Raw genomic sequence first — 19664 nt, 5'->3', positions numbered from 1 at the left:
TCTCCCAAATTTAGGATCCGGTCTGGGATGAACCATCCGCTCGATGCCCCCTTGCTTCCTCCAAGCCTTGATATTCGTCTCGCCGAATTGCAGGCCGGTGCTCCTGGTGACCCAATCTTCGTCAGGATTAGCTTCTTCGACCTTGAGAAAGGTGAACTACCAACATTTGAGGCCTTGAGCTATGTATGGGGATCAGTTGACAAAGAAAAGACAATCGAGTGCCACGACACTAGGAGGCAGATTCGGATCACCGCCTCGCTCCACGCTGCACTGAACAGGGTCAGATACCCAGGCCAGCCACGATATATCTGGGCCGATGCTATCTGTGAGTATACTGCTTGTCAAACGGGTGTAGCTCCTTGAGCATGGCTGAGATGGCTACTACTAACACTTGTACCTACGACTCCTAGGCATCAATCAGGAGAATCTAGCCGAGAAGAGTCACCATGTGGCCTTCATGGATAGAGTTTACGCAAAGGCTACCAAAGTCCTGGTCTGCATGGGCGGCGACGAGAGCGGAGAAGCAAGCGACGTCGTCACTCTACTGAACGAGCACGCCAGTCGAATGGGTGTAAAATCGCTGCAGGACATGCCACTCCTCGCTTCCAATGATCCCGTTCTTGACGACGCGCGATGGAGATCTCTCGCTAAGCTCACAAGAGATGATTGGTTCAAGAGAGCATGGGGTACGACGTAGTCAATTGAGACACACGAGACACGATGCTAATGCGAAGCGAAAGTTGTCCAAGAAGTCGGCAAAGCACGCGAAGCTCGTGTGCTCTGGGGCAACGCGGAGTTCAGCTATCGAAGTCTAATGCAATTGGGAAGGTGGATCGACCGGTGCGCTCCGCTGCTCACTCAGCGCTTCGGTGCATATCTACTTCCTATTCACACTGACTGGGAGCGATGGATGCCTGACTGGAGAGCAAGCGTGGATCACGACTATACATTGATTGACTTTTTCAGCTATGCTAAAGGTCTTGGCTGCCGTGACCCCCGTGACAACGTGTACTCGCTTCTCGGTCATCCGCTAGCACGTACTGCCGCCAACAAGCCTCTCTTGATGCCTAATTATGAGGCCCCAGTTGGCGAGGTGTTAATAGAGCTCTCATCTTACATGTTACGCACTCTCGGCTTGAAGACTCTCTCATCAGTCGAACACGACAATTCAACCATCCTGGAGTATTTGCCATCATGGATCACTCGGTGGGATATGGACCTGACATGGAGGTCGCTTGGCTATTACCCCGATTTCTATTACCGTGCCTCTGGACCCGAGCCCGAGGATCCCTCGACGCTATGGAAGCCAACTTTCTCAACATCCGCGCCTTCAGTTCTGGCCGTCCAGGCAGCTTACCTAGACACAATCGACGCCGTGTTTCCCTTTCCTCTGCTAGATAAGCAAGGGACAGAGTCAAGTGATAGGTGGAAAGACATACTTTGGTTTTGGGACCTTGGTACTGCGGAAGAGGTAGCGAGCAGTGCACCCCGGTTGGTGAATATACTGGTGGCCATCCACAGGCATCTCACGGCTCGCCTCTGTCCAGCTCAACTCCCAGACGCCTTGAGTCTCACTTTATGTGCGGGACTACATAATTATCTGGAAGTGGAGGCGTCTTCCGGATCTCTCGAAACGCATCGAGCGGACTTCCAGGCGTTTTGGCAACTTATTGAAGGCTCGGCGTATTCTGAGCTGCCATCTTCCGGTGGCGATGCGGAAGCTTGCTGGGCGGAAGTCAATCTTGCGTGCAAAGGCCGCTGCTTCTTCACGACTTCGAAGGGTTATTGTGGGCTCGGACCACTTATTACCCAGCCGGATGACATATGCTACGTCTTCAACAGTGCGCGTGTGCCTTTTGTGGTGAGGGCTATGGAGAGTGGGAAATCCAGGATGATTGGAGAGGCGTATGTTCACGGTTTTATGCATGGAGAGCTGCTCGACCAGTCAGGGAACGCTGTGCAATGGAACAGACTTGACTTGTATTGAGCTGTACTTGTCTAACACAACATAGAGTGGCTTGACGCTTGAATTACCACTCCGCTATACTTTGGAGAAGCCTTATGACCTTCACGATAGATTAGCATAAACTTGTGATTATAGCGGAGCTTCAGGACAGAGCAATCTCGTGATAGCAACGGATTCTGATGCTTGTTTGGAGTTTGCTCATGACACTGTGCCTTGCCTCGTAATCACAGTACACAGCACCGTCATTCTCAGTTTGTGTGGGTGCAGAAGGTGCTGGATAGAGAGCATCTCGCCACGCGGACAAGCGTTCACTACCTTACATATCTCCTGTATCCAAAAGCAGAATTTGCCGCTGCTACAGTACGCCTTTCTACGAGCGAGCCTGTTCCGGCTTTGTCAAACAGCGACGACGATGCAGTGCCACAACCACATATCTTCTCTACTAAACCGGTCAAGCGGCGCGAAAACTTCCAGGCAGTGAGAACGACTGCTACGACTTTGGTGTAGTTAGATCGTAAATGTAAAGTTGTATGCTCGGTGCTCATTGTCAACTAACGCGTTGCCACAGCTGCACTTCAGAGTCTGAGCAAAACGCAACGGAGCTGTCCGTAGTAATGTGAGTAGTGTCAATATCCGTATCCGATCTGTATTTTACGATCCTCTATATCAAGATATATTCCGATCTTGGCAACCATTATCCTTAACCTCAGGAAGTACCGGCTAGGGTGGTCTCTCGCTCGTAAATCGCACCCTATACACAAGACGTGCCTCGATGCAGCGCCAAGAAAGCGAGCGGCTTCGCAGAACCTATAGCGCGCGAAGACAACGTTTTGGTAGTATTAGCTGAAGGTATAGCATCCTAGAGTTGCTAGCCACCGTATAAAAGTATTTCGATAAGCCGCATCAATGTTCGTAGTATGTACGGCATAATAGAAGTGCAAGTATCTCGGATTTGTCTCGTCGCGGAGGGTGTCTCCCCGCACGGGGAGGTGCGTTATGTGATCGATGTCAACATGAGGTGTCGGAACAGGACGACGAGTAGTGGAAGATATATCTCGCGTCTTCGAAATCTCACCGGAGGCTGCTGGCGAAGGACGTAGTCGAGCGGGTGAACACACAACGGCCAGATGAGAAGGCATTTCCGTGAGCGAGGCATATTGTCATGTTAACGCAGTGGGCCAGTGAAGGCCGAACGGGTGTAAGCATCTTCAATTGAAGCAAGTATGTACAGAGACACACATACAAGCGCCAGGAAGCACACCCAAGCTGTACGCCCTTCGGCACTGCCACGGTGAGCAGCGTCCCGAATCTCTATCAAAACACATCGCCAACTTCAAGTTCCATCTCCAGAACCAGTAAGCAGCTCCTCCCCACCTTTCTCGACCTCTTCCACAACACCTCCTTCATCTCGTTTACACCAGTCCTTGAACACCTCCCAAGTGCCCGACCATCGACTCTGCACTTCAACAGAAGCATGCTTGCCCTCAGCAGCATCTTCTAAACCACACCTTCAGAAGAAAAGGCACCGACGAGCCGCGAGTATGCTGTCCCCAAAGCACACCTCAACCCACCATCTATAACGCCTTTCCCACCAACCCATGCCCAAGCCCTAAGATAGTGCAGCGCGAAGAAGGACTTTTATAACACAACAAGAAGCAAGTGCAAGAACGTACCGATAGAATCTGCACTTTGAAGAAGATTCACAGCAAGAACTCTTGACTCGGTGCCCTCCATCCCGGAGTTTTTGACGTTGACCAGTGCTGTCGAATTAAATAAGGTGTAGTAGTCTCGAAGTATGGAATACAGCAGGATGAAGGAATGAAGAAAGTCTCGCTCGAGATGTCGTGGGGTATCTCGATTGCGATGATGCAAATGGTCGATGGTCTATCCTTCCGTTCGCTCAGCCGCCGGGAGTGGTGACTTGGAACGATTTCGTGCGGTTGGAGGCGAGGCTGTATCTTCAGGCGGGGCGGTGGAGTCTTCGTTCTCGAGCGCTGCGAGGGCACTACGATATATTAGCACGATGAGATAGGTATGAAAGATGAGCCAGCTTACCTGAATGAGTTCTGCTGTGTAGGCTCCTCCTTCTTGTCCTTGTCGACTGGCGGCGTGTTCGTGCGAGTCGTGTTGCCTGACGACGATGGTCCAAGATTGCCACGTCTGCTTCCTTGGCGACCAGAGAGCGCCGATGGGCCAAGACCGCCACCTGGAGCAAGGCTGCCGCCAGCTTGACGGTTCGATGCTCCACGGTTCTGTAGCTTCCGTAAATCGTCCATTTGCACGTTGCGGTTATAGTCGGCCGGAGGTGGCATGTTGCCCGAAAAGTTGCGAGCATCACCACGACCAGCTGGCATCCGCCCACCACCGGGACCACCACGCTGGTTTGTACGAGCGCGCTCTGCATCCGCCTTGGCTATTGCAGCCGCAGCCTCTGCGTGGACCTGATCGAGGGTCTTAGGCCCCTTGGTGTCGTCCTTGCCCTTCCAGCCAGCCTTGCGAAGATCGATTAAGTCCATGATCATGAACCGAGGTCTGCTCGCCAGTGTCTCGTTCTTGAGGAAGACTTGATCGATGCGCTGAAAGTAGGTGTTGAGAAGAGGAGAGCCTTGATCATCCTCCTCCATGGTACCACCGACAGCTCTCAACAAAGTTGTCAAGTTCTCTACAGCGGCATCATCAATCTCGCCCTCAAAGTTGAGTAGCCGCATGACACACTCGTGCATGATGCGAAGCGTAAGCATCTTAAGCTTGTACAGCTGGCCGATGAATTGGATTAGACCAAGACCGCGACGCTTTGCAGCAGCAGCAACGTAGTACTCGTCGGATAGCAGGGCGGCCTCTTGCGAGTCGCCTTCGGGCTTCTCCGGCAAATTCGCTTGCCAGCCACGCTCGAACTCCTCTTGACAGCGGTTGAGAAGGTACTTCCTGAAGAGAGCACCACCAACGACTGGGTTGCCATTCTTGTCGCGAATCGTCTCGTCCTTGATGTCGGTACTCATAGTGGTCAACATCTTGTGACAAAATTTGGCGTACATACCAGCCCAATGAGCTTCGTCAGTAGCCTTCTCGAACGTAAGCTGGATGACTTGTCGTAGAGTTCGGCCGTCGGTCTCGTTCTTCGACTGACTGGCGATCTCCAAGATCTGGTCGGCGATCTTGTCGAACTTCTCTGGTGTCATCTTGTTGAGCGCAGCCTTTACCTTACGCTGCACAATGTCTGGTGCCAAGTTACCGCTTAGATCAGGAGCAGCCATTGGTGCAGCACTGATGCTGGTAGGCTTCCAGCCGGAAGTCGACTTGGGAAGAGGAGCAATCTCCATGTGAGCCGTCAAAGGCATCTTAGCCATTGCATCCTGCTCCTCCTTCTTGCTCATGCCGCGCTTGCTGGCGCCTCTACCGCCACGGCCGCTCGGCTGGCGAGGTGAGTTCGGACCTCCCATGTTACCCATGGTCTGCAGCGAGTTGGTTCTGCTCATGCCCATGGGCGCTCCCATACCAAGTTGACTTGGCGCACGGCCACCCATCTGAGGCATGGCCATACCGCCACGGCCTGCACCTGACGAGGCTGCGAAGCGATCGGCAGACGATGTGCCAGGTGGAAGAGTTCGTGCGCCACCAGCAAACTGACCCATTGCAACGTATCCTCCCATTGGGGCGGGTCCACGACCGGACGGCTGTCTCGTAGATGGCGTACGTGCGGAGCCAAGTCGAGCAGATGCGGGCTCGTCGCTGCCGAGTGTCTCCTTAATTTTCTGCTCCCAGTGCACCGAAGGCTTCTCCTTGAATACGTTCTGGAATTGCAACAAGAAGTCGCGGTCGTAAGCTTTACCTTTGCGGGCGCCAGCGTCATTGAGAGCCGGATTCGGAGACTTGAAACCATCAGGATACTTCAGCTCTTCGTTGACGGCAAGGAAGCGGGCGGACTTCAGCGCTTGCATGCCCGGTGTCGGCTCGGCAGGCTCAACACGCTTGTTAGTCTCAAGCTTGAGATGAGCCGGCTTAGGCTTCTGAGCACCGGGATGCTTAGCGGCAGGCTGTGATGGTGGAGGCATGGCACTGCTGTCAGCTGGAGCGTCCTCGGAGACTGAAGTTTCGGCACCACTCTCTGGCGCCGGGGCACCTGGACCAAGAGCGGGCTTCTTGAGAGACGCGAACATGGCCTTGGCCTCATCATCAGGCTCTTCGGCATCCTTGTCCTTCTCCTCCGTCTCACCCCTCCGCTCACGCTCGCGAGCCTCCTCACGTTCTTCGGCTTCGCGCTCTTGTCGCTTGAGCTCTTCGTCAGCCTTGGCATCCGTCTCAGCCTGTCGCTTCGCCGATTCAGCCTTCTCCTTCTGCCGCTTCTCCTGGAAGGCAGCCTCACGCTCTGCTTCGGCCTTGTCGGCAGCCTCCATCTCAGCGATCTCCCGCTCCATGCGCTCGTCTTCCGTCTCCTCCTTCTCGGTCTGCTCCTCAACAGGCTTGCTAACAGCCGCCTCTGCAGCGTCAGCGGCTTTTACACCCTCTTCGTCCTTCGCAGCGGTGGCGGTAGACTTCTCCGCAGCCGCAGCAGCCTCCTTGACCGGCTCCTGTGTCGCTGCAGCTGGAGGTCCTGGCTCATCCTTATCGGCTTCGACTGGAGCGGTGGTCTTGACCTCTGTCTTCGAATCTTCCTTGGCAGGTGCTTCCACTTTGCTCTTCTTGGCCTCAGAATCTTGCTCGCGACGCTTAGCCTCCTCCAAATTTCGCCTGACCTGCTCCTGGAAAGCATTCTTGGTCTCTTCGGATGACTTCGTGCTCTTGCTCTCGACCCTGTTATGTTGTGCACTTGGAACTCGAGGTGGTGGTGTGGGTGCGTTGGGCGTGGACACGATGACAGGTGTTTGTGGCTGGGGTTGCGCAGCAGCACCCGGTGATGGGGCCGACTTATTGAAATTAACTTCATTGCCTTGAGAGTCTGTGATCTTGATGGCGTTGCTCTTCTTCACCGGGCGAACAAAGTTGCTCGATTGTGATGGCTGGGCTGGTTGGCTTGGGCCAGGGGTATGTGAGGGTGCCTGATTCTGCATCGATGGTGTCGGTGGCTGGCCAAGGCTAGAAGGCGGTCGCTGAGATGTTTGCGAAGCGCTGCGCGACATGTCGGGCGGGTTGAAGGGTGCCGGCATGGGACCACCAGGGGCTTGGTATGGACTGGGGTATGGAGGTCGAGGGCTTTGTGGTGGCTGGCCGGGGTACCCGTTATAGTATGGTTGATAGTAACCATTGTAGGCGTATTGTGGATCATACTGCATCTGCTTAAAAATATGGGTCAGTTCACGTTTCGCTTTGTTAGAGTTGTCCGCCGCCTCGTCAGTCGGAAATGTGATGACAAGTTGCAGAGGAATGTCCGTTCTTCGAAAAGGTGCGGTAGCTCTTCGCAACGTGCCAGGACACTTTGACTGAGAGGTCGGCGAGGACACTGGAAAGTGGGTTATATTTACTTGTTGATGACTGTAGCCGTATGACGGCATGCTGGGTCGTGGGTGGTTGACAGCAGGGCTGCCGGAGCGCATGAATGGTGAACCGGGCTGCGGGCCAGGTTGGAATTGTGGTGGCATGTTGGGCCGGGTAGCCTGTTGCCCAGACATGGATCTGTAGTTAGGTCCAGGTGATGGCATACCACCGTAAGGTTGATTTGGGAAGCCACGACCACGGCCGCCTGGTGGCATGAAGTTCCTGTTCATGTTTTGCTGCATGTTCGAGTTGCTCATGTCACTATGCGAGGACTGTCTGCGCTCATGCATCGAGGGCATGCCGGGGCCGAGTGGCGGCTGGTTCTGGCGGAACTTGATTGTGGTCAGCTGCTGATCTTCCCATCACCCCAAAGCAGTTGATCTCACCTGCTCGCCTTCACCACCAAGCTGGCCAAAAGTCACGCCGTTGGTCTGATTCTGGAGACCAGCTGGCGGGCGACCGCCGCTAGCTTGGGGTTGTGGAATGGGCGAAGGTGAATGTGCCGGGGAGATGACTCGCGGGTTGTTGCTGCCGGGAGTCGACAGGGAGGCGTTCTGAGCCTGGAATGGGGCGGCGTGCTGAGGCAGAGGGGACACGTTCATGGCGCCGAAGTTGATATGTGGGCGGCCGTTCACGCTGACCGGCCCTCCATTCGGTATGGACCCGCTTGCGCCAGCTGCGCTGATGACCACCGAGGGCTTCCTCGCGTGATCGGCGGGTGTGTTGTTGCTGTTGGCTCCATTTGGCTGAGAGCCTCCGTGCGCGATCGGGTGCGCTCCGTTCACCGGAGAGTCAGTCGATTTTGCATTCTGGGTGGAGGCTCCTGCCGGAGTCTGGGAAGCTGGGGACGCCGTCTTTGTAGCTGTGGCGTACGACCTTGCAGGTAGCTGTGCCGGCACAGCTCCTGGAAGAGGCGATGTCGTACCGGAAGCGGTGTGCTGGGCGTCGGTGGTGGCGTGTGGTGGTGGTGCTTGGGCGCTGGGTGCAATCGCGCTTGTCATTAGTAGATGGACTTTGCGGGTGAGCGGGCGCGCGGTCTTCGAGGGAGCGGATGTGCGTGGGACGCTTTCGTCAGTGGGATGACCGGACAGCGGCGACAGATGTCAAATCCGAGGCGCCTGTAACAGGTTTCGTGGTGGTCGCTTTCGTGGTGGAGCGGAGAGGGCACACGCAAACAAGGCTGCAGCGAGTGGGTGAAAAAGGGCGCCGAACGTGACGGCGGAGTGGAAAGGTCCAAAGGCGGTGCCGATTGGGTCGTGGGTGACTGGACTTCTGCGAGTACACGCGAGAAGATAGGTCAAAGGTGTAGTATCTGCCGATGAACAGGCAAGTCACGCAACAGAGGTTGTGTGGAGGGTGATGGAGGAAGGGTGCGTCGGCCAGAGCAAATTGATTTTTGGCAGAGATGCCTTTCAACGGCTTGCGGCTCGCCGCCCGGAAGGTCTTGGCGCCGGTAATGATCCACTCACTGCACGCGACACGCTTTTGTTATCCTCGATCTTTTCTCCTATTATTTACTGTGCTGTGGTCGGTACATGACTAATTCATCGACCGATACATACACAATAAGAGGACAACAACACTACTGTGGCGAATTTGATCATCTGTAGCCATGATCCCTACCAAAGGCTGCTGACTTCTGTGCTGCGGGAGAGCATATTATTATTGCATTCTCCTGTCCAGACCCTCCCAGTTGGGATGTACATTGCTACGCGATAGGTCCTTTGCGAAGCCAGCGATACACATGCAATATGTCATCATCGTACAAAGCAAGTAGATCAAGGCTACTTATGCCAGTCATCACATCTTCGCATGCCTCCGTATGTGACTTGGCCAGCTTCTCCTCACGTTGTGCATAACCGCGGCTACCTATAAGCACAATTGCATCGTCGACCGGACGCTGTGCTGTGACCGCTCTGACCTTGACATGTGAGTCACGCTATGACGGACTATTCATGGCAAGCTGCAGTGACATGCATGAAATCTGATGCGAACTACATGCCGATTGGACAGCATATAATGCATTGTCATGCTTGCTTAAGACACATATCTCTCTTCATTCGAGATCAGAACGATTCCAGTCCAGCCCGTGAAGAAGCGATGAACCTGAGTAGAGATATTGAGAGGCTGAAGGAAGTCGTCAAGATGAAGTGGTGGTCCACGTAGCACAACAGACGAGTGTCAAACGCTCTTCGTTGGCAGAGGCAAGGGTTCATGCAGATCCAACGGGCGGACATTTGCAGCCCTGAAGTAAGGTGGGTATTATTGTGCAACGAAGGCAAACCAGCGCCACAAACCCACTCACCAGAACGAAAATGAGACACGCGTATCTTCCTCCAACACACTTCTTCTAAACGAGGAGAAGTGAGGCGAAAGGGAAAATGAGACATATCTCAAGTAATTTAAGATCCGGGTCCCTGGACCTCGAGGCGGCGGCACGACAGCAGCGGGTGGCGTTTTTCGAGAAGGGCTCTAGCGTGCTTCCATTCGCGAGATGTCTCGTACGACTCGCGGAGCAACGAGACGATGAAACATCGCGTGCGGAAAGTGTGTTGTGCACGTACATGCAAAGAGCCATGGGATGAACGACAGGTTGTAAAAATGAATTTCCAGACCTTGCATTTCGCTCACACATCGTTCACGGGCTTCATTGTTTGATGTATCGGACATACATGCAACTTACACTATGTGAGCCACTCGATATCGATGACTGATTTCTTAGACAGAGTAATCATTGGCACCCTTCTTCAGCACATCATTGATGTCGAACACGCTGGCCGAGAAGGGAATATGCTCGCCAGCCTGCTGTCCATCATAAGTATCGCCACCGTAGATGAGCAGATGATCCGGCTTGGTCTTGAGGATCTGAATCGCACGGCTATACACCGCACCCGCAGCAGTGCCGTGCTCTTCCCACGCATCGATGTCACCCCCCAGCTGGTTGGTGAACACAGATCGTGTATCAGCATCCGAGACAACAATGGTACCGTACTTGGAACCCTTGGGCTCAGGTGTCCAGACAACGTACGGCGAGGCATTGGGAGCAGTCTTGTTGCCAACGACAAGAGGCATGTCCGGTGACAAGCGGAAGTCTCGAGGGTCCTTGGCGAGTTTGTAATACACTGGGTAATGTTGGCCGTAGCTGGAGGAGTTGCCAATGGGTCGCTCATGGACAAACACCCACTTGTCGATTGGTGGGACGTAAGCAACGACAGTCATACCAGGGCGAGCTTCGTAGATGTCGTCGTACACAACATCATTAACGACTGGGCCCCATGTCTTGAGGTCCTGGGGAGACATTAGCATGTTTGAGCACCCTTCGTTTGGATTGGCTAGACGTACCGTCGAGGTTTGATGGCTTAGCTTTTGCCCATACTTGGAATCTCGCTGATCAGAGTAGTAGGCGACGAGCTCGCCGTCATATGGCCTGTCACGCGTCAGTGGTGGAACTGTACTTTTTCGCCATTTTGTGCTCACAAAAGGTATGGTTCCCACTACCAAACTTCGTTAGCGCGAGCAGTCTATCGTTATCAGACACAGGTACTTACGATCGGTGTGGCACCGTTAGTGGTGTTTGGTCGGGTTCCACGAGCGATGTTGGAAACGAATTGCCATGTCCGCGCACCGTCGGTGGAACTGTACAAGTCAATGTTTGTGCTGTTCGAACCCCACGAGTTGCCAGTTCCGAGGATGGTGCCCCTCTTGTAGGCACCAATGTCGAAGGTGAGTTGGGTAAGACCTGGCTGGGCAGCAAATCCGAGCCCGTTGACCTGATCGGTAAGGTTGCTGATGTATTTCCAGCTAGCACCACCGTCCTTGCTCTCGAAGATTGGGAAGTACGGTGGAGAATGGCCTGAGAGTGAGCTGGTGGCTAAAATAGTACCATCCATGCTGTTCATGCAATGTCAGAATTGGGTTCGAAGTTCTGCGTATGGCCGTGCTTACAGCTCAGTGTAGCGTGGATATGTGCTATGCTCGCTACCTGATGTAGCGTAGATCGTACTGTTAACGAAGAAGCCATATGGCTGTAGGCCAGTCGGCGATGGCGGTGCTGGAGCAGTCGGCGCTGGAGGTAGTCCTGGGTGACCTGGTGGTGGTCCATAGCCGGGAGGGCCAGGAGGTCCGTTGTGACCTGGACCAGTGGGAGGCGATGGAGGTCCGTGAGGCACTGCGCTTGTCGCAGCCACCAACAAAGCAGTAGAAAGCATTGAAGACAACATCCTGAAGAATATACAACAATCGATAGCCTACCAAAATTTATCAGCCTGCCGTAGCCCACTACCGGCGAGACCTTCTCATATACCACGACCTAACGTGTCGTCGAAATAGTCTTTAGCCTGTTGCGAGGACACTTTCTACGATATCGCGTCGTGATCGTCATACCGTATATACCATACAATGCCCTGCCCCTCACAGAGTGAGCTTGGCAAGCCTTGGTCGGTCATCGTTGTGGTATAGAGCGCGCCTTGGCGAGCTTGATGAGGACTCTCCACGACAGTTTTCCCATGGGCGCTCCACACGTGCTATGACGGGTAAAGCGAAATCTGAGTTGTGTTCGGAGCAAACTCAAAGAGTCAGCTGGCGATCTCCCCAGTGTTCACTTACATTTAGCCGGTAGCAGTCTTGGCTAGAGCCGCAATGCAGCAATCTATAGACGAACAGGGTGGTATGCGGTCTACAGAGCGAGGCTTCTTCGGTGCCAAGCAGTATGCCCCGCATCGCATACAATAGTTCCTGCATTGGTAGCGTGAGTGACACCACCCAGGTCAGGATGAACCGATCCTCCAATACTTACCGGGTAAAGAAGGATAGACCCGGCTTGCGCATGAGGAGTGTGATGTGTGCGCGACAGTCCAGACAACAGATCCTTTAGCAGCTCGTATTCTCCTTCCAGCGGAAAATATGGCATTCCTGAGTGAATCGAGAGACACCATGAGAGTGATGGGCTGGGAATGTGTATGCCAGTCCTCGTACTTATGAGCCATAGTTGCGGAAAGACTCACGGATTGCAGCCGGTTCGTGCCTGTGGAGTGATGAATATGCTTGCAGGCTGAGCACAATCTTTCCGCACCAGTGTTGCCGAGAGCAGTGATGGCCTCGAGCCCAGATGCCTCATCGACCGTATTGATGCACGTCTTCACGGCTGACCCAAGTGGTTGGAACCTCAGGCGATGTCCAGAGCAGCTCGGTCATTGTGGCCGAGGAGGAGATTTCTAGGTTGAGAAACAGACTGACATGGTTGTGAGATGAGTCCAACGAGTCGAGGTCAGTCTGTGTGTTACGTATACTACTATGTATAGTCCGGCTTGATGAAACTACGGTTCTTCATCGTGTCTGATAGTGTCACTTTCAAACATTGCTTTTCAACGGCGGTCCATATGTCCCATGTGCATGTATGTGGTGGGTTAAAACTCATCCACATAATTCCGTCGACCACGACACGACGCTCCCCAGCACAGCCCGGTCGCAAGCTCCATTGCGAAGTTGTGACATGGTCTTAGTCTGGCGATCCATGTCAATAGTAGTGTCAAGTATCGTCGCAATAATTGTCACAGGCAAGTGAGCTCACCAGAGCTCAATCCGCTCTAGTATACCTCCACGAAGAGTGAGTCCATTGACAGAAATTTCAACACACGAACCTCGGGCGAGGTTTGTCCAAATTCAATGTTTGATATGCGTGGTTACATGCCACGACAATGATCGCATTGACAACCCTATCACCACGACTGAGGCTCATGTCTAGCAGCAGAAATTGAGCATCCATTCAAGGAAGCGTGACAAACAAATTTGACCATATATATATTACAGGGCCGTGAAACTATACACAAATGTTTAGGAGCCAGTACATCAAGTACAAACAATAGGGTATCCAGCCTCTCGAGTAAAACTTCAAGTCTTTGCGCCCGTAAAATTCCGCCCAGCGGAAGCCTCCTCCAGTCCCCTGAACAGTGGAAACAGATGGCCTGGCGAATGAAGGAAAGTGCGAACCGGCCAGTAAGGAAAGCGTGCGGATTGTTGCGTGATTAGGACGAGCATTTGGTTGCTTTCATCGTATGCAAACTTGTGGCATATGGCTCGTAATAGTGAGCTTGCCATTACAGGGGGTGTGATGATCTTCTCTTTCGTCAAGGTTGTGTGAAGTCGGACAATGTGCATATCGAGGTATCGAATATCGAATTACGGGTCTCAGTCGTGTGCGGCCCCAGCACGTGTTCAGTACGTTGGAGGTAGAGGGACTCCGCCATCGCTATTATCGGCATCGTCTTGCTCATGATCACCAGCACCATTCATGCCCAGATAATGTTGCTGCGGCTGATTTCCAATGGACCCGAAACTTGCCACCGAGTGACTTTGATTCTGATGTGAGCTGGTGTGATGCTGTGACTGTATGCTGCCAACGTAGGGTGAGGTAAAGTGCCCTGCCAAGCTAGAAAATTGCGGTGCTTGCGAAGCTGCAAAATTGCTGGGCTGGTAGGGTTGATATGCGCTGAGCGGTGGTCCGGCAAGATGGCTACTGCTTCTACGGTAGCCGATGTCCGTCGCTTGGCTACTTGCCGTCACTGGAGTTGTATGTGATTGCTGATCCGCCGACGAGTACTGCGGCATGTTCGCATCTACGTATGTGTTAGCATCTTGTTGCCTGTCGTCATGCTCTCTCACAACATACATGTGAAGCCGAGTCCAATGCCCTCAGACATGCTTCCAGTGACGGGACCTGTCAAGCTCCTGTGTTGAGATGGCCTGTCAGGCAAGGTCGACTGCTCGGAGTACGATGAAGCCCTTTCAGCTGGCAGTTCTTGCGCTTGGTTTGTCGATGACATTCCAGAGTAAGACATGCTGGTCCGCAAAGGAGAGCTCGCAGTCTCGGCGTAAGGACGAGCAAATCTATCATGCAGGTGGTGTCGTGGTACCTGCGAAAGCTGAGAAGGATAATTCGAATGTGCCCCTAACGGCAGACCATAGGTGTACCGTCGAGGGCTCTCCTGCGGATGGAAACCAAAAGCTGATGCACCGCTAGCCATCGAGGTGGGCGACAATGTGCCCGTGGCAGACTGTGGTGGTGTGAAGTTGAAAGCTCCCAATGCCGGTGTGACTCCTGTCGGAGTAGTGTACTGGGGTTGAGCGTACTGATCATAGTCGGGCACGCGTCTCATCGTGTCAAGAGTCAGTGGGCGCGCACCGTTGGCATCTCCAAATGACCCGTATGTTCCAGGCGATGGCATCGGCGTCCCGATATTTGGGGGTGCTTGTGTTCCAAAAGGTGAATGCAATGCTTGTGTCATGTCGAAATTGGCAGGCAGCGCTCTCGATCTTAGCATGCGCTCACGGTCATCAGTTGTCAGGCGCTTTAGCTTTGCCCGTCTGTCATGGTAGGTCAGTAGCGTTCGAGACTGAGACATGGTTGGCTCGTGCTCACCTGTTCTGGAACCATACCTGAACCTGTCGCGGGCTCAGACCTGGTATCTCACGCGACAGCCTCTCACGATGTGCTGCGTCAGGATGTGGTTGCCTCGCAAACTCGCTCATGAGAAAGCGTGTCTGGTTGTGGGTGAGTCTAGTACACAATGAAGTCAGCCAGCACGTCGACGCCGCACGCAGAATGTCCCGCATACCTGAATCGCTTCATTTTCCGTTTCTGGGCCCGCAGCTCGGCGGCTGTCATGGGCGGTCGGTCTTCGTCATCTCCCTGTTCCGCTGTACCGAAACCAATCTCCTCATCTTCCATGATTTCGTCGTCTGGTCCTCCTCCTGGAGAGCTCGGCGTTAGACGACCCGCTGGGCTAGTCGGGGCGGAACCTCCAAACGTTGCAGGTGGTAGGTCAGAACTGCCTACTGGTTGAGGCCCTTGGGAGGTCAGTACCTCCCTGAACTCCGTCAAGGTAGGACCGTCTGTCTGCGATGTCTGGGCATCATTTGACAGACGACTAGACGGACCTAGAGAGTATGGGAAGCTCTTGTACGTTCGCAAGGGCGGTCTGCTCAGAACACTGATCGGCTGCAACGGTTCTCGCGCCAGTCCAATAGGTCCGGAGTGGAGCTGCGACTGCGCGACGGACAAAGGTTGCAGGACCGCCAAAGGTGGAGGCTGCTGCCATTGGTATCCGCTGGACTTCGTGACGGCGTCCGACATACGCGGAGAGCTTGGAGGCGATAAAGGCACCCTGAGCCGTCCGTGAATCATTGGAATGCTCTGTGCAGCGGAAGAAGGCTTCCGGTCAGTCGCTCGATCTAGTAGCAGTGTCCGCCGTGAGGATATCCGGTGGATGTCCTGCCGCTAGTCGATAGGCCTCGACACTCGCTGTATGAACCGCAAGTGCCTGGTGGTTTTGACGCAGCTCAAGAGCGACCGGCGGAGCTCACTACCACTGTAACCGAGAGCTAAGCTCACAAACCCGCTCAAATAGCGAGAACCCTGCGGACCAGCGCAGCACTACCTCCGTACGGCGTAATGAAAAGAAAGTCGACAGTCGTGTAGAGCCGTTGTTTGCGGATGAGCGCTTCGTAGGCGCTTATTGCGATGATGCAAGATGCCAGCCAAGGATCGACACCGGGAAGAAACGCTCCTTGTTGATGACACAGTTGCCTGGCAATTTAGCAGTCAGGTACGTGCCACGTCGATCCGCAATCACGACAGGCTGAAGTTCCTATTGTCGGATTGGGTCTGCGTCGAGTAGATGAAGTTATCTGCAGAGTCCGGATGGTATAGTCCTCGGCGGTTAGGCAGAATGAAGCGCTAGACCCCAGCTTCACACCGCAGAGAGCTGGCAAGCTGTAAAGTGGGATGATTTCGGATAGTCCGGCGAACCTGATCGCAAGATTGCACCGCTCAGCGATCTTCAAGTTGACTTTGATGTGGCGGGACGAATCCAGCGCTCCTAGAGATGTGGCTTCGCTGAGCACGCTTCGAAACCGGATGGTGATCGTGCAAAGCACTCGTATTCAGAGACTAGATTGGCAGTGTCATCAAGGAATAGTTGGAGTTGGTGGAGAATGTTGAAGCAGATAGATGGTGGATTGATGAGGTCTAGATTAGTACGGCGAGGGCGGGAGCCGCCTGTTCGTGCCTTAATTTTGTTGTCCGGATGAGTCCACTTCTGCCATGAGGGAGAAGCGCCCGTCCGATGAGCCGGATATCGAATCACAGATAAGCTGAGCTCAGGAAAGACCTCGGGATTGAACCGATGGCACTGGAAGAATTGGGGAAGCACTGCCGGACGACCAAACGAGTTAAAGAGCGACTGGATGACTGGCTTCGCATAGACTTGACCTAACTGTTAAATGTTGATCTGGACTGAAGAAGTAGGAAGTGTCGATGCGGGTCCGAGCTAGGCATGCAGTAAACATCGACGGGCCCGGTAAGGTACCCATGGAGGGTCCCATGCCACAGAGCTGTCCGACCATTTCTGGTTGGCTGCATCGATGGCCGTGTGCACACGGCTGTGCTAGTCGTCGAGCATGGAGCGGGCTTTAGCATGGGCTTTCCTGCGGGGACTAGTCACGATGAACTGTCCATTTTGCTCATGTACCTCTATCTCGTACCGTACGAAGGCTTATACACACCATTTGTGAGTCCAGATGCACGAGTATGCTGGCCGTACCGCTACAAGAGCTGCCACACTTTCCGCGTGGCTTGTCAGAAGCTGCTCGTTCCGCTCTAAGCGAGGTAAGAAAAGCCGTGTTATGGTCTGTTCCGGCGTGCCCCTCCGTATCATCTCGTCTACAGGCTTGATGTCGCTAGACGTCGATCATGGAGAGTGCCGCTCCTCATCCCTGCGCCTTTGCTGGCGGGCGCAGAGCCAAGGTCAAATGACCAGCTAATCAGCACGGCCCTAACATCGTCACAAGCCCTGTGCTTCGGAAGTTTTGGGCAGCCTCAAGATCTGGTACATAGTTGATGTCTGAGATCGAGGGGTCAGTGGTCAGGGCCGGGCCGCACGATTTGGCGATTTTGCCTTTGGATTCTTTGGCGCTGTGAAACGTAAAATGGACGTTTTGAATGCGCAAGCGACGCGCGGTCATTGGCTCACTCATGAAGTCAAGGGTTTTATCACCGCCAGCCGACCGCAACGGCAATGCAATGACATTGGAGGATTCGAATCAGCGTATGAAGCCGGCGGAGCGAATGCCAAGACTGCATGTGCTGTAGCGAGAAGCCTGCAACTTCCGTATTGCAGATGCATTGCCTCATGATCCTCGTAGAGCACAAATCCGGATTGGCATTGAAGTTGCAATACCCCTGGTTGCGATCTGCAATACACTACAGCTCGGCACGTGAAGCCGGGTAAATCGCATGTGGCTTCACGTGGGCTCATCGTTACTCCAGTCGGCTACGATCGTCACACTGGCCGGTCACTCAAAACTGGTTGTCGCAGACGCTCAAACTCTGTGAGTGGACGGCAGTATGAGTGGCATTACACGAGCCTTACCAATTCACGTGTGCCTGCGTTGCCTCCAGGGTACAATGCTGCAGAATGACCGTTGGAACCTGTATTACAGTGGGTTGACGGAGATTTGGAGGCGTCTTGTTGTACTCGAGATTGCCGGATACACGCCAAGGATACAGCTGACATTATTATTATCCCTCCCGCATATAGTGAAACAAGGCTTGTCACTTCTCCAGCCCTACAGCTAGCCATGTCTGATCCGCAAAGGTACCTGAAAAGCAGCATCATCAGATGGCGCAACATGCACAAGCGCATGCGAGCGCGAACACAATGTGCGAGGCCTTCAATCTTCTAATGATTACTTTGGGAATACAGAGTCATCTCCGTCCGATAGAGTTTGCTGCACCCACATCCAATCCTGCCCGAGTGCTTCACCGCTGTATCGCATCGACGGACATCGTCTGGAAACGGACTTCGCAGGTGCCGGCACTGCGAAGCAATGATCGACATTGTGTTGCGAAAGTTTGTATGGACCTGACCAAAAGGTAGAGAGTTCATCCTCCATCCTCCACCCCTACATCATACAGTACATCATGCTCTCCCAAGCTCGAGCCAACAGCATCGCGCAATCGAAACATCCGCGTGGGGCGGAACTAATCAGGTACATGGTATTAGCGACATGGTCTGACGGCTTGTTTCTGCAGATGCAAGTCACAACGGCTTTTCACGCTCTAGCACCCTTTCATCTAAACATCAATGCAATACCATGATATCAGGCCTCCTCCATCTGCCATTAGCCGTCGGCTTCATCTTGAATGGCAGCGACGCGTCGGCCCTGACATCTCCCTCTGCCCGTAGATGCCTGTGCTGATCGATTTCAGTGACGGCTCGACTTCACTGTCCGGCATGACGGGCCTGCAGCCGGTGGCTTTGACATGCTCAGTGTGGCTGTGCGTATAGTTCAGGTCGACAATCTTGAGGGTACTCGACCTTGTTTTGGCTCTCAGGACATACGCGGATACCTTTGCTCCTGACCAGAATCTTGCCGGATTCCAAGATTTTGAGCAGGCTGGCGTGCGATGGACGCACTGTTCCGGTATACGCCACCAGCCCACATAGTCTGCTTCTGACAGCAGCGCCCATCGAGAGCCTCCCGCACGCCGCTTGTAGCACTATTGCTTACTACTGCATGCCCCTTAAACTGCCTTGCATGTGGTCTCATAATGCCGAATATGGGGACTGCATACCGGCTCCTTCACGACCCCAGATTTACTCAAGCGAATACATTCTGCTGCAATGGCACTGTTTGCATCTTACGGCAGGTCCAACAGCCGATGTGGAATTGAGTATTTCAGCAGGCACCGGCTCGTAGAGCTCAGCAACTCACGACCATGACTGAATGCTTGAATACAAGTTCGGGTTCGTTCGTCCTTGATCCCATAGTATGCTAACGAACACTGCCACAACTCCATCCTCCAAGGTCGTTCACTAGTCCTGCATGACGCTCGGACACCTCAATAATTCTTTGCGCAAACGTCCCAAGTGACACCATGCTCGACATATGACCCATGCTAATTATTCAGGTACAGTCACGACCTGCAGATCGACACTGACCATATCTGGAACTCTTCTCTAGTCCTCCATAGCCTGAACGGTGCTCCGCGCCGCTTGACCTCGTGTCTTTTGGGTAGGCATGGAGCCTGATATGGAGAAGTCGTCAACCCTTCGGCGTCGGTCTTCGTGGAGATGGTGTGTGTGTGGCCTCGTGACCGTGCTGTCGTGACCACCAGCCGGTACGATCGTTGTCAGCCCGCCAGGATAGCTACTGTCAGTAGTCAGTG

General features: G+C 53.8%; 4 protein-coding genes across 4 annotated transcripts; 1 reads left to right on the top strand and 3 right to left on the bottom strand.

Annotated features, from left to right (window-relative positions):
- Nucleotides 1-27: 27 nt before the first annotated feature.
- On the top strand, nt 28-1987 carry LTS14_003104 (uncharacterized protein; the record flags this gene model as incomplete). Its single annotated transcript, XM_064835809.1, has 3 exons — nt 28-325; nt 411-686; nt 741-1987. 3 exons carry the CDS (start codon nt 28-30, stop codon nt 1985-1987), a joined length of 1821 nt encoding a protein of 606 aa, XP_064696859.1.
- A 1863-nt stretch (nt 1988-3850) lies between these two features.
- Nucleotides 3851-8439, bottom strand: LTS14_003103 (uncharacterized protein; the record flags this gene model as incomplete). The annotated part of the gene is made up of 3 exons (XM_064835808.1): nt 3851-3971; nt 4022-7770; nt 7825-8439. 3 exons carry the CDS (start codon nt 8437-8439, stop codon nt 3851-3853), a joined length of 4485 nt encoding a protein of 1494 aa, XP_064696858.1.
- A 1717-nt stretch (nt 8440-10156) lies between these two features.
- Nucleotides 10157-11658, bottom strand: LTS14_003102 (uncharacterized protein; the record flags this gene model as incomplete). The annotated part of the gene is made up of 5 exons (XM_064835807.1): nt 10157-10726; nt 10781-10865; nt 10916-10932; nt 10987-11302; nt 11384-11658. 5 exons carry the CDS (start codon nt 11656-11658, stop codon nt 10157-10159), a joined length of 1263 nt encoding a protein of 420 aa, XP_064696857.1.
- Nucleotides 11659-13651: 1993 nt separating this feature from the next.
- Nucleotides 13652-15569, bottom strand: LTS14_003101 (uncharacterized protein; the record flags this gene model as incomplete). The annotated part of the gene is made up of 4 exons (XM_064835806.1): nt 13652-14052; nt 14106-14800; nt 14856-14993; nt 15052-15569. 4 exons carry the CDS (start codon nt 15567-15569, stop codon nt 13652-13654), a joined length of 1752 nt encoding a protein of 583 aa, XP_064696856.1.
- Nucleotides 15570-19664: the final 4095 nt, after the last annotated feature.

This window comes from Recurvomyces mirabilis (genome assembly GCF_035927965.1).
Source record: "Recurvomyces mirabilis strain CCFEE 5264 chromosome Unknown scaffold_6, whole genome shotgun sequence".
NCBI lineage: Eukaryota > Fungi > Ascomycota > Dothideomycetes > Mycosphaerellales > Teratosphaeriaceae > Recurvomyces > Recurvomyces mirabilis.
The sequence above is the reverse complement of the archived record's forward strand: the minus strand, read 5'-3'. Positions and strand labels throughout refer to the sequence as shown.